Here is a 14,270-nt window from a genome sequence, read left to right on the forward strand (position 1 = left end):
ATTGGGCTTGGCAGGCTACTCCCTCTGCAGGGAATGCAGTGGAGAGAACCTCCACAATTTCTGTGGGACAATTATTTCTGCAAATAATGTCCCACATCAAAGCAGGAGATATGTGGAGCCTGAATAAAAGCTGTTTCCACTGTACTTGTGTATTTTGGGGTAATTTGGTGGCAGATGGATTAATTAAAGCACACCTGGCATGGTTTTCCCTTAGTTTAGGCATGGAACTTCTTGCTTGTCCAGTTTTGTGCACATGAAGCTTTCTAAATGTTCAAAAAACAATCCAAGCCCCAGAAAAGCAAGTGCGGACCCGTCAAACACAAATACCCATTTGAGCTGCAAACTGCTCAAAGTGTGAGCGTGCTGCAAATAGCACATGCCTGTGTTTGATGATGTCTCCTAAATATTTTTTTTCCACTGGTAACTATCACTGACTAATTTCTGGCATTTTCAATACTATTAATTATTTTTCTAACTGCAAAATATGAGTGGGACACTGGTCTTAGGTTAAAGCATTTTGCAGACCTACAAGCATGAAAAGATTAAAAAATAAGATTATAGAGAAATACGTACATGTTGAGCCACTTCTCTGACCAGTTTGACTATTTTGCTGGTAACTTCCTTGTAGATTTTCTCACGCCAAACTCCAGCTGTAAATTACCACATCCTCTGAAATCCATTGAGTGTGGATGCTTCAGTCAAGGTTTCATTTGGCCTTTATCACCTGGATTCCTTTTTTCTTAAAAGGTATTTTAAATACACAGCAACATGTCAATGGCATGTATGTACCTAATTTTCTGTTCAAAAAGAAATAAAAAGGCACTCAGCAGAAGAGCTTTCAGGTAAAATATACATCTTTGTTCTTCCCTAATTTACCTTGCACAATGCTTCCACTTACATGCTTTTACATTGAGCAAAATTATCTTTCTGCCCACTGCTGAACCTTTGAGTGTTAGAGCTAAAGTAAAAATATGTACAACGGGCTATTTGTAACAGGGGAAAATAATTACACACCTAAAAATGCACAATTATGGCACTGCTGTAAGAGCCAGGGGGCTGCTTACAGCTGATACTGCTGCAAGCATTTATCTTGTGCAGTTTTCTTTCTCTCAGTGGAGGAAACATGTTAAAACATAAAAGATTATTAAATTAATCACAAATGTGACCAGTGGCAGTACTGGAAATAGGTGCAGTCATAACTTGCAGACTATGCCAGGAAAAGAAAGCATCATGAATTTTGTAAAATCAGCTATTTCAAATGAAGTAAAGGATCTTTCTGCACTTGTACAGATCTTTACATGCATTCATGTAATTCAGAGTGGAATGGTCGAAAACTAAATACCAAATTGCACATCTGCTTGCTCTGAAGCATTTCTTACTATTTGCTCACATTTAAGTTGAGATGGTGGGAAGAGCAATGAGTCTTTCCACCAAGTATGCTGGTTGAGCAATAGATTTTGATGAATTTATATTAGATTACATGTCAAACACTTGCAAAATTTCTTCCAGCATGTTCCCAACAAGGTATGACTCCACCCTGATGAAATAGATGACTTCCCATCTGTATTAGCCACACTCAAGTTGTTGTTTAAAATCACACATATTTTTTGTAATCTTAACTGTAGAAAAAGCAAGGAGCTAAAAAAAAAAAAAAAAATAGGCAGAAACCAAATTGCTGCTGGCCCTGAAATGTTCTACCATACTATGAGCATTTACATTTCTGTGGAAGGCGTGTGTTTTGTACCCAGAGCGGCTGGTCCTTTGTCATCCCTGTAGGAAACACACTTGAACTAGAAAGTGGAGTTTAAAATGCTGTTTATTAGAATTTAGAGTATCAAAAGACAGTGTCACAGATAACCCCACACCTCTCTAGGTGCTCTGAATCCTGAGGGTGTAGCACTGACAAACACAGCACTGCAAGCAGACCTCATCCAGAGCAGAGAATCTCCCCTTTTTTATTATTTTCTTACAAGGAAACAATGTTTTCCATCATTTCTACAGTCAAGGGGAATGTCAGGAATGTTCATGTTGGTCCTGAAAAAGCACTGCCTGCTGTCTTTAGTGCTAACTCACCTCAGAAGGTTCTGATTTATTGTTTGTAGGAGCTGGTGAAACCGAAGATAAAGTGACAACGGACCAAGCAGCAAAAGTTTGAGGCAGGGACTGCAAAAGGGGAGGAAAATATTTACACTAAACAACGAGGAGAAAACATGCAGAACATTAAGCCGTGCTTGGATGCAGCCAGTTTCTGGGAACAATTTATTAAAGCTCCCGTGGAACACGAGGAATGCAAAGAACTGTATAGAAATTTAGAGAAAGGATTATGCTAATTCATCTTTTAAATAAAGGAGAAATCTCCTCAGTGCAGACCAGGTGTTTTTCTGGAAACCAATAAACCTCATTCTCCTTCCTGTGATTTTGCCTGGGAGATTGTTTTGTGTTTCTAGCAAGGGTTGACTGTAATTTACTTTGTATCAGTGGTACTGATGAAGATCAGGACAGTAATTTTTAACAGTATTTCACTGTAAATGAGTCCTACCGTGTTGTGCAGAGGATTGGTCTTAAAATGAAGGAAAAAATTTAAACTCATTTTTGCGATGATGCTGAATTTAAAAACAGGATCAACCCATGTGATGTATTTGCAAAGTGCACTGGCACTCTCAGGTATAAAGTTTTGAGCCTTTAAAACATTATTGTAACCCAGATCCTGTAACATTTGTTCTTCTAATTTCTCTGTAAAGATAAGATTCTTGGTTAGACTGCTGGGTTGCAGTGGAGCATGTGGGGAAAGGAATAAAGTGGTTTGGCAACAAAACAATGACAGGAAATAGAGCAAAATGTACATCTGCATAATGAAAGAAACCCTCGATCATTTTTCTGTTTAGTTGTTAAACAAAACCGACCCCCAAATAAACCAAACCTCAAATAAAACCAAAAGTAACTGAATATCTATCAAGAAAAAATAATAAAGCTGTTGTGATTGTGGTGTGGCTTAGTTACCAGAAAAACGTTTTCCCTCTAAAGCTTTTTGTCACATTCAAATGTGACACTTCCCACCTGCTCTGGCTCCTGTTGGAAGATCCCAGCAGCAGTTTTAATCACCAGATCTATTTTGGAAGAGCACTGAAAATGGGAAGCAGGAGGAAAACCAGCGCTGGAGTGCAACATTTGTATCTGCAGGCAGTTTCTGCAGCCCGAGAGGGGGTCAGAGCCGAGGGATCCAGGAGAGATTCCTGTCACATTCCACTTCTCTGCCTCTCTACACCTCTTTGGATCTTGCTGACAGCAAAAAACAGCTTTGAAAAATTCAGCATAATATCCTTACATTAAAACTCTAAACACAATTGTTTCTACCTGCATAACTTGCATAAACACAACTTTTCTTCAACCACAAAAATGTCTGGATTCAGTTCTATTAGGTCTGAAAGGTCATCCCTGAAGGGTTGCTGTTTATCAGTAAGTTTACCTCAGAACTCAGAACTACAACTGACAGAAAATCCACTCTCATATTCATTTTCCCCTGCTAAAATGAAGAGTTAAATGTATTTTAAGAAAATTAACATCTTGACTTGCCCTCTAATGAACATGTAAATTTTCCTCAGTGACACACTGCTCCAAACCAATCCATGACCATGCACATTCCCAGAAACACCTCCGGTGATCATAATTTATCCAAGGATCTTAAACAGGTCAGAGCAAGTAACTCCCCAAGAATAAACCAAGATGTAAGGTTCTAATTCAGAAAACAGTGACAACAATAATCAACTGAGAAACCTTTTATTCAGGCAACAAGGTAAAAGTAAAACCTATTCTACCAAGCAGATTTTTTTCAGCAGAAGTCAAACAGCCAGTGAGAAAAGCAGTAGAATTAAGGAAAGTAACTCCAAATACCAGTGTTCTCCAAACTTGTTTGGAGATTTTGTGTAAGTAACTGCAACTAGAAAACCCTCACTAACCTGCCCACACCCAGTGCAAAGCAGTTTTAGTTAACACAAGCCATTCCCCAGCACTCAAGGTGCATGTTAGAGCCATGCATCTCTCTCACCTACCTGGCAGGCTCGCACAGCAGCACACTACCAGCCTACATCACAAGAGCACAAATCCAGGGTTACAGCCACAGTCTGGAACTATCTCCAAGGGCGTCTGACAGGGTCAAGAGCTGCTCTGGGAGTTACATGTCACCTTCCTTTGGTTTCTTGTCTCTTACCACAACAGCCACAGCTTGCACTTGGTGGGAACTGCCAGGTCAGAGTTTAGGAAAGGAAGATTCCCTTGCTTTCCAGGCTATCCAGACAAGTACTGAGCCCAGAGGCGTCTACACCTTCCCCTTCCTGGCATGTCTGAGGCCTTTACACAGAATATTGTGAACAGTGCAGCACTCCAAGCCTGCATTGGAACTCTCACCAGCACAGGTGTACAAACAGTGCAGCCTTGCACTGGGCACATTTGTGGTCCCCGTGAATCAAATGCTGTGCTTTACTGATCCTTGTGCCAGAATAAGGTTCATAAACTATTGTGGATTATCAGAAAGCACAAGCAGTAGTATCCCCTTAGAATAAAATTAACTGATAGGCATTCCTGTGGAGAAGCAGAGGGTTACAGCTTGTGAGCCATCCCAGGAGTCTCCCCTGACCTCCTTCCCTTTTTAAGTTATATTTTTATAGTCTTCTTTGTGGGTGTGGAAAACACAAAGTGCCAACTGACATTGTTTCATTATTAGGTACATTTTGACTGACTTTAGTCATACATCTGCAGGTTTTATTTCATTAGAGAACACACCTCCACAAGGTGTGTACGTGCAAAGTGTCTTACCTGGAAAGTTCTCTCAGAATGCCCACTACTGGACAAAAGCACGACCCAAAAAGGAAGATAACTAGTTCTGGTGGAAGCAGAATTGCTGTGGATATTGAAGCTCAGAACAGCCTACAACAACTCCAGGAGGCATCCACAGTCTGCATCCAATGGAATCAATCAGCAGAACTCTGGAGGGCTCTTTAAAAGCCTCTGGACCCAATCCTAAATAATCTGCTTAGGCAGGGAGGTTGGACTAGATGGCATTCTGTGATTTCCCCCCAAGCCTCACTCACTCTGATTCTGTGAAAATTAATAGCAAGTCCAAATCCCCTCTCACAGTTCCTGTTACAAAAATCTCCTGGACTTTCACGCTCTGTTGTTAATGTTGCTCTCATGCACACAACTGGACATGAAGAGCTCAAAGAGGGAGGAAGACACAGCAAAATGCAGTGAGCAACTTTTAGGTATCTAAAATGCATTCTGGACACTGAGACCTTAATTCACTGTGCAAATTCACTCCTTCCTTAGTTTTTTCCCTCGTGGAGTTACCCCCAGCTATCCTAAAAAGGGATGACTATTTTACACTTGGTATTCAGCAGGAGACACTGGCTCTAGGTCTTTAACAAGGTCAAGGGTCTCACAGGTTGTTTTTAACATCACTACTCCTGCAGCTGCACCACCAAGTATGGGGCTCTCCAAACGACACAAGAAATATTTGGCTTGAGCAGTAATTTACTTTACAAGGTTTCTCATAATGTTTAATGAAGAGCCTCTGTAGCCTGTCCCAAAATGGTTCCAGTGGTTCATGTAGTGGAACAGCTGGTAAAGCTTCAGGCGCTTCTCAAACCCTGCAGCCCTGGGGATTTTACTGTGATAAGCAGAATAGAAAGAACTGCTGAAGCCACCAAACATGCCAGCTATTGCAAGCTCGTACTCTGAATGGCCGTAGAAAGAAGCTGGATCAAAGATAATTGGACCAGATTCATCCTCAGCTACGTTTCCTCCCCAGAGATCCCCATGCAGGAGGGCAGGAACGATTTCCACACCAGTGAAAAAACTGGGTATCTTCAGCTGCAGGGGGAGAAAAGAAAGACATGTAAATTACACAATCATTCACTTCAAAATGTAGGGGTTTATCTGCATACTTGAAGTGTCCTAAAACCCATCATTTAAAATACACAGGACCTGGTCAGCAGAAATGCTGAGTACATCCAGAGGACTTTTATTGCTCATGAAAGGCAGCAGCAGAATGGTCACCTAAATCTCTTTCAGCAAGAAAATACAAGTCTTGAAACTCAGATATCGACCAGGGTGAGTAACAACAGCCACCAACACTTCATCATTAAAAAGCTCAAGGATGTCTCACCAAATTTCCAAAATGTAGAAGCCAAAGAGCCAATAGTGCAGTCCCTCAATCAGGCGCACACACTGAATGAACAGAGAGCATGCAGGACGGAGCTGTTTATGGACATTTCTCATCAAGAGCGTGTTAGAGGGAATGAGAATATGAACTCCATCCACTATTTCCCAAACAGTCAGGCAAAGTGCTATCTGGCACTAGGGAGTTCACTCTGGAATGTTAGCATAGGGAGATGTGGCAAATGCCATTATACCTTAGAAGAAGGGCATTTTGATCCCTAAAATCTGGAGTCTCTTACCCACAGAACCTGGTGCAAACCAACAAACAACAACTTTGGCTTACAAAAATAAAAACTTGAGTATACCCAGCTCTCCCAACAATGAGAACTGAGGGAATTGCTCCTACCTGAAGCTGTGACCAAAGTTCTCTTGCTTCTTTGTCACCTGATTTCTTTTCAATCATGTCCATCTGGGGCTGGATCCTCTGTCTAGCAAAGAAGGCCACCCAGTCGCTCTGCCAGTCGTTCACCTGAAGGAGCAGCACTGCAGATGTCAGTTCCACACCACACAAAAGGCACACTTGCTTCTTTTTCAAATAACACTTTTGAGGATCACACAGTTTTTGTGCTGGCACCATCCAGTACAGTAAATGCTATCATCATTTAATCAAATGTTATCTTAAAACACTAAATTAGAGGAATAATTTTCTCTCAGTGATTAAAGTGCAGGAAATTGAAGAGCTATCAGTGTCCAAAGCACTTTTAAGTGCTGTCCAAAACACAACCTTCCTTAGCAGGCAGAACCACATTTTTTATTTTCATGGCTCCACAAAAATTCATTTATTTCCATTATGCTAACTTTGACCTTCTGTATCACTGAAGGGAAAACAAAATAAATTTAAAATTCTATCAGTCTGAGAAAGTACAACCTACCTGTGGAAGATACCCACAGCAGGTAACTGTATGAAAGCCAAACTGGTCCACAAACTGGAGTTCTGATTGCCCTTGACCTTTACCTTTCAAACCAAAGACAAAAATTCAGCAACAGTGACATAATACTGAGCAACACAAATGAACCTTTAAAACCACACAAGAGTAAAATGCTGCTTCTACTGAGAATAAAAAAAATTGCACTTTAATTTTTTTTAAGGTTACAATGTTGTCGTTTTTTAAAATTTGATGTTAAGCAGCTATATTCTGCTCTTCAAAATTTTATTTTGAGGTTCTTTATGCCAAAACTGAGTATGTGTTTTGCTTACACAGATCCAAAGAGTGCAAACAAAAGCAAAAAGAATCCCTGCCTGGGTCTGTTTCATCCAAACCTAGTCTCATGCTATCTTCAGGGGAAGATGAACTTGTCCTGAAGTAGCAAAAGCCATTTTAACTGCTTTGTAGAATATTACCAACTGGTTTAAATTTGCAAACAGCTGTGTACTGTACCAACTATGCTCCCTTCTTTCTTCAGCTTCTCTCCAAGTTTCTGGTTAGTAAGGTGAAGATCAGCCAGCTGACTTCCAAGCAGTGCTGAGTGTCTAAGAAACAAAAAAATAACGTGAGTCCCACTGGCACAGGAACAGAATCAGGGCTTGATATTCTAGGAGTTACCTGAACAGATCTATCAAGTAAATAAAAGCAGTTCTACACCTCTTAACAAAATATTTTTTCAGTGTATTCCAGTTATAAACACCTTGTCTGCCTATCAACACTGCATATTAGCAAGAAATGTACTTACCTGGCTGTTTCTGACATGGCTACTGAAAGTGAAAAGCATAAATTTACTAACAATGAGAAACTACCAATTCTAGTTTCTGTGTGACATCACTTCTGTAAGGACTCTCAGTAAGATATGTGTAAGAAAGAATGCACAGCATATTGTGCCTTTTTTTTTTTTTAAACTCTGGTAAACTGTGTTTGGGAAACAGATCCAAAATGCTGATCCTTTTCCTTCTACTGCTGCTTCCAGCTGCTTTTCTCTAACATGCCTAAATGCTCAGAGTCACAGGAGCCTAGTTTATTACCTATATTTAATAAAACTTTATCCTCTACATGGTTCAGAAGAGTCTTGTAGTAATTACAAACAGATGTTACAACCAGTTGCCTCCCATATTAACAAAATTATGTTCCTTTTATGCCTTTGACCTTCCTCAACTTCCCCTGTTGTCCAGGCACTGTCATTTAAGGCACAGTTATTTCTTCAATTTGTTCCTGTTAACACAGGGAATCTGCATGCCAAAGGTACCATTTTTGACCCCAAAACAGCAACATCTCTGCCCTTTCTCTTGGGACTCAGTGAGGGATCTTCATGAATTAGAAACTCTGCCAACAAGCAGGATGAGGGACAAGATTTAAACTGGCAGCAGAAGTTCTGAGAGAGGTGAGAAATTGGTCACGATCACCTCCCTAATGGAATCAGACAGATGAATTCATCGTGTGACCTGTTCGTCAGGGTCAAAAGTTTGTAACTATCAAAATGAAGGTAAGAGCTGAAAATACTGAAATCAAGATTAATTGATCTGGGGAAGTGCCTCTGCACAATCATGCCAAGCAATAAAGTAGTGGTTTTTATATAAAGGGCAAGTACACAAAACAGGTCACGAGGGAGGTCATTTTCCTCTCTGTGAAAACAAACCTTACTGTAAAAATCACTAATTACCTAAGCAAACAAACCCAAAACTAACCAAAACCCAGACTCAGCTTGGGATGTAAGATCTATTTGCTAGGTGAGGCATTATGAAGTATTTTATACAACTCTCTGCTGTGTGATTTCCCATACTGTTCTTGACTCGCTTTGGAAAAAAACTGAACCAGGTTCCCCAATGAAAATCAGTGATTAATTCTCATAAGAGCCAAAATTTCTGGTTAAAGGAGGCAAAGACACCACTGTTTTACCTGTTCAGGCTTCGCATATCCAAATGCTCCATCACAAACGCAGTAATGCCCCCAGTGAGGTCAAAGATTTTCATGGGTTGAGGCACTTTTATTGTCTTTGTTTTCAGGATGGCTTCCAGGCTTGCCATTTCTCCCTCAAACATTCTTCTGGCCTGCCGGATATTAAGGAAAAGCATTAGTGTCTACAAGCATCAGCCGCACAAAGCACTTCCACAAAATCAACTGATTTTGTAAAACTTGCATAGAAAGGTTGGAGGAAATGTTTATTCACACACAAAATACAGACAGGACCACACCATCAGACTTGATGGTAGTTTTACAAATACAGTGATTTCACTTCATAAAACAAGTGAGTGAAAACGGCCTAGGTTCTAGAATTCTCTATAATTCAGAAAGTCTGTTTGAATTGAAGGAGTGCAAACTGCTTAGACATAAAGTTTGAGCTCCTTCAGCTGTGCCCCATCAGAGCTTTCACCAGGATGCTTTTCCATGGTGTTTCCTTTCACCTCACAGGGGAAGGGCGTGGGTGGCAATCAGCTGTAGCGGCCAAATGCCCCTTATCACACTTGCACAACCCAAGCCACCACCAACTGCATTTGCTTGGAAGATATTCTGAATTTGGGACCAGTTTCTGCACCCGCTACCCACAGCAAGGAACATCTACTCTCCCCAGCTCCTCCTCTGAGACCAGGGACACTCATCACAGGAGAAATGTTTGTCTACAAGAGTCAGGCAGGGGCTGTAGAAAGAGCAGGTGGGAAATTTAACATATCTGGCAAAAGCAAAAGCAAAAGCAGGGAAGTAGAATGAATGAAATACAAAGAGAATGCTAGCCCCTTAGTAATGTTCCATGCAACACAGTCACAGGACAATTTGCAGTAGACATCAATTAAGAGGCAATCACAGAATGATCTATGCTGCAAAGGACCTTAAGACATCCAAAACCACTACCCTGTCCCATCCCCTGCCCTGGGCAGGGACACACCTCCCACCATCTTCAACCCCTGTCCAACCTGGCCTTTGGACACTGCCAGGGATCCAGGGACACCCTGCACCAGGACCTCACCCCTCTCAGAGTCAGGAATTCCTTCCTCCTATCTGACCTAACCCTACTCTCTGTCAGTTTGAAGCCATTCCTGTTTCCGTGTAAAAAGCCTCTCCCCACCTCTCCCCTCTGGCACTGGAAGGTGCCACTGTGTCTCCACAGAGCCCTCTCTTCCGCAGGCTCAGCAATCCCAGCGCTCCCAGCCTTTCCTCGTGGTGCTCCATGCCTCTGACCATCTCTGGGAGACATCTCTGGCCGTCCTTCAGCCCCAGGAGCATCCACAGGGAATCAGGGACTGCTCTGTCTCTGTCCAAAGCACCACCCTGGGCCACGAATTGCTGATGCACAGCAGCTGCTGCTCGCACAGCACGGCGTTTACAAACTTTTCCACAAAGTTTGCTTCAATCAGCGCTCAGGATCCACACACAGGCAGCAGCACACAAAATGAAACTGCTGAATAGAAAATCCATCCAGATCTCTTTTTTTCCCCCCCAAAGCCTCATTTTGTAGCTCGTTGGATTGTGCAGCTAAATACAGAATGGTGTATAGCTCTAAGGAAGGGCTACATCAATTCAAACTCTCTTCTGTGAAGCAGGATAACCTTCCTGTGTTATCCCATGTTGCCACCCCCATTCAGCTCCCCAGCTTGATCAGAAATTGTTGAGAAATTTGGAATAGATAAAGTTGCATGCATACTTTCAAACACATTTGCTTGCTGTGAAGGGCAAATACAAGTTTTGACTCCTGTTCTGCCACTGAAGCTATCTGTGTGATAAACACAAGTATGGAGTATCTTTAAAGTAACTCCACTCTGTTTCTGCAAAGGATCCTAAAGAAATAAGTTGTATTGTATTTACCTCTACCAAATGCAGGTATCCACCTTTGACAGCACATTCCAGATATTGAAAGGACAAAGCAGAAAAGTTTGAACAATTATGGAAAAGCATCTTTCTTGTGCGCAGGGAATTAAAAGTTTTAGTTAAAACCACAGAAGGCACACACCCCCTCAGCAGACAATTCTGGGTTGCCTTAGCCCCTGTCACAGCACTTGCAGACTCTGTTACACACTGTGACCCTTGGAGGTGACAACAGCGTGCCAGGGTACGCCTCTAACAAAATTTACAAGCAAACAAATTGCTTGTCCTGGACAAGCAAGACCGATATCACAACCCTGTCCTGCCTCAGAATCAGTCAGGCTGGAAAACACCTCCCAGACCATCCAGTCCAACCTTTGACCCACCTGCACCTTCTCACCCACAGCACAGCACAGCACCAAGTGCCTCGTCCAGGTGTTCCTTGGGCACCTGCAGGATCTGGGACTACACTACCTACCTGGGCAGCCCCTTCCAATGCTTAACAACCTTTTCCAGGAAGAAATTCCTGCTGAGAATAGGTTTAGGTTAGACATTAGGAAGAAATTCCTGACTGTGAGAGTGGTGAGGCCCTGGCACAGGGTGCCCAGAGCAGCTGTGGCTGCCCCTGCATCCCTGGCAGTGTCCAAAGGCTGATGTCCACCCTGAGCCTGCCCTGTCCCAAACTCTGCTGCTGTCCCTGTTCCCTGGAGCACAGCCCGACCCCCCCTTTGTGCTGTTGTGAGGGCCCCAGGATGAGGTGAGGGATGAGAATTGACTCCACGTTCTCACAAGGCTGATTTATTATATAATGATGTTATGTTATGTCAAAAGAAAATTGTATACTAAAACTAAAGAAAGAGAAAGGAGACATCAGAAAGCTAGAAAAGAATGAATAATAAAAACCCATGACAGACTCAGAGAATCTGACACAGCTGCCTGTGACTGGTCATTAATTTAAAACAATTCACATGCTGGGTAAACACCTCTCCAAATCACATTCCAGAGAAGCAAAACATGGAGAAGCTGAAGCTTCCCAGCTTCTCAGGAGAAAAGATCCTGGTGAGGGGATTTTTCAGAGAACATCACGGTGACACCCCCCGGCTGTGCCCTCCTGGCAGGAGCTGTGCAGAGCCACGAGGGCCCCCTGAGCCTCCTTTGCTCCAGGCCGAGCCCCTTCCCGGCTCCCTCAGCCTCTCCCGGGGCTCCATTCCCTTCCCAGCTCCGTTCCCCGCCCCGGCCACGCCGCAGCCCCTCCATTGCCCGTGTGAGGGCCCGCAGGTGCCGCAGCCCTCGAGGGGCGGCCTCAGCAGGGCCGGCCCAGGGACGGGCCCTGCCCCGCTCCCGCTGCCGCCCCACGGCCTGGACCGCTGCCTGCCCACCCCCGGCAGCCCCCCATCCCTACCCCGCCTCACCTCCGACTGGAAGTTGGTCTTCACGAACAGCCGGCCCTGGTCCGTGTCATAGCTGCGGCCCTGGCTGATGCAGCCGCTCCCCGTGTGCCCGGTCGGGCGCAGCAGCGTCGTGCCGAGCGCTCGTTTCAGCGCGTCCTCCATGGCGGCGGCTGCCGGGCAAGGGAGCGGGCGGAACCGGGCGGGCAACGGAGGGAAGGGACGGGGCGGAACCGGGCGGGCAACGGAGGGGAGGGACGGGCCGAGAAGGGGAGGGAAGGGACGGGTCGAGAAGGGGCGGGCAAGGAAGGGAAGGGACGGGCCGAGAAGGGGAGGGACGAGGCGGGCGAAGGGCGGCTGAGGCGGTTGTGGCCGTTAACGCGCCCGGCTGAGGCGCCCGAGGCACTCGAGCACTACCGTCAAAAGATTCCCTCGTTCTTCGTATGCCGATTGTGAAAAGTGCATATTATGTGGCTCTACGCAGATGTTCGCTCTATGTGTTTTGATGTATTGATTAGTAGTGCCGCACATTAAAATTAACATTTTAATGATGTAGTCTTGTAGTTAAAAGGTAACTTTTGTAGTTAAAATAAGAATTATGTTAGTGGGATATTTTTTTTAAGGAAGGAATGAGGCACTCGCACCAGGTAGCAGCCACAGGACACCTAAATCTTTCAGAAAAAGAGAATTTTTTGCCTTCTTATCAGAAAAAACGAACTTCTTCCCGCCTCGAAGGCGCTGTTAGGATTAAGAGGAAGAAGTTGACAATGACCAGATAAATATTAAAATGAATATTATATGTGTTGTGTTAGAAAGTTATGCTGTATTAATTCTTTTAAGTAGCATGTTAAATACAGTTCTAGGTTATAACAAAATGTTAAAATACAAACTATGCTATGTAGGATGCTTTTTTCCTAAAGGAAGGACTCGCACCAAGATAGCAGCCACAGGACACCTGGTTCTTTCAGAGAAAGGGAATTTATTGCCCCATTATCAGAAGAAACGAATTTATTTCCGCCTTGCTCAACCATGAAGACGCCGTCAGGATTCAGAGGAAGAAGTTGACACTGACCAGACAGAATTCTGTATTTAAATAGAATTTATGCATCATGTATGAGGTGTATGAATATGCAACAGGTTATGGTTTTTAAGGGTTAATCCTCTGTTAACGTGGGTCCTTTTTCAGGCTCGTGCTGCCCAGATAAAAGGTACCTGGACGTCCGTAACTCTTTGTCTTTATTGTCTCATATTGTCCTAATTCAATTTGTCAAAATTATTATTACTCTAATTGTATTACTATTTTTATAGCCATTTTATTACTATTAAACTTTTAAAATTTTAAAAACAAATGATTGGCGTTTTTCACACCAATTCTCCCTTATGTTCAGTTTTATTCTTCTCTTAATTGCTGAACAATTCCAAAATTGTTCCACCAATTACAAAATAGTTGGAAGGGACCCACGAGGACCATCAAGTCCAGCTAGAGGCCTGCACATGACATCCCCACTCTCCCATGTGCCTGAGTGCATTCTCCTACAATATTTTTCTTAAAATCTGCACAGCTGCATAGTAAAGCTACTGGATCTTCAGGATCTACCGATAAATTTATTAGATAAAGCCTTGAAGAAAGGAAAAGAACAGGAAAAAAAAATCAGCTTCAAATATTGTAATAGGCGACAACAGAAGTAGTTACAATTTACAAAGTTACAAACTGTAATGCAAAAGTTTGATGCTAGTTTACATAATCTTAAATAAATAAACTACAAGATTAAGTAATGACATATGTAATCTTACATGCATTAACCTAAAGTTTTAAATAAATAAAGTGCACTTGATAGACGTGTCCTGGCTGAAGCAGATGATGTGTGCCAGGACTCTGTTCGTTGTTGCAGAATTTCTGTATTAGTCTCTTAATTTAAAACACACTGTTGTGCAGACTGGC

General features: G+C 43.0%; 1 protein-coding gene across 1 annotated transcript; it reads right to left on the reverse strand.

The window, feature by feature from the left end:
• Nucleotides 1-3,761: 3,761 nt before the first annotated feature.
• LOC134432590 (ketosamine-3-kinase-like) lies at nt 3,762-12,529 on the reverse strand. Its single transcript, XM_063181454.1, has 6 exons — nt 12,353-12,529; nt 9,042-9,193; nt 7,593-7,684; nt 7,086-7,168; nt 6,560-6,682; nt 3,762-5,865 (listed from the first exon to the last, which is right to left on the reverse strand). The coding sequence occupies exons 1-6, from the start codon at nt 12,491-12,493 to the stop codon at nt 5,527-5,529; spliced, it is 930 nt and encodes a 309-aa protein (XP_063037524.1). The 5' UTR covers nt 12,494-12,529; the 3' UTR covers nt 3,762-5,526.
• Nucleotides 12,530-14,270: the final 1,741 nt, after the last annotated feature.

The sequence above is a fragment of the Melospiza melodia genome, chromosome Z (genome assembly GCF_035770615.1).
Source record: "Melospiza melodia melodia isolate bMelMel2 chromosome Z, bMelMel2.pri, whole genome shotgun sequence".
Classification (NCBI taxonomy): Eukaryota; Metazoa; Chordata; class Aves; order Passeriformes; family Passerellidae; genus Melospiza; species Melospiza melodia.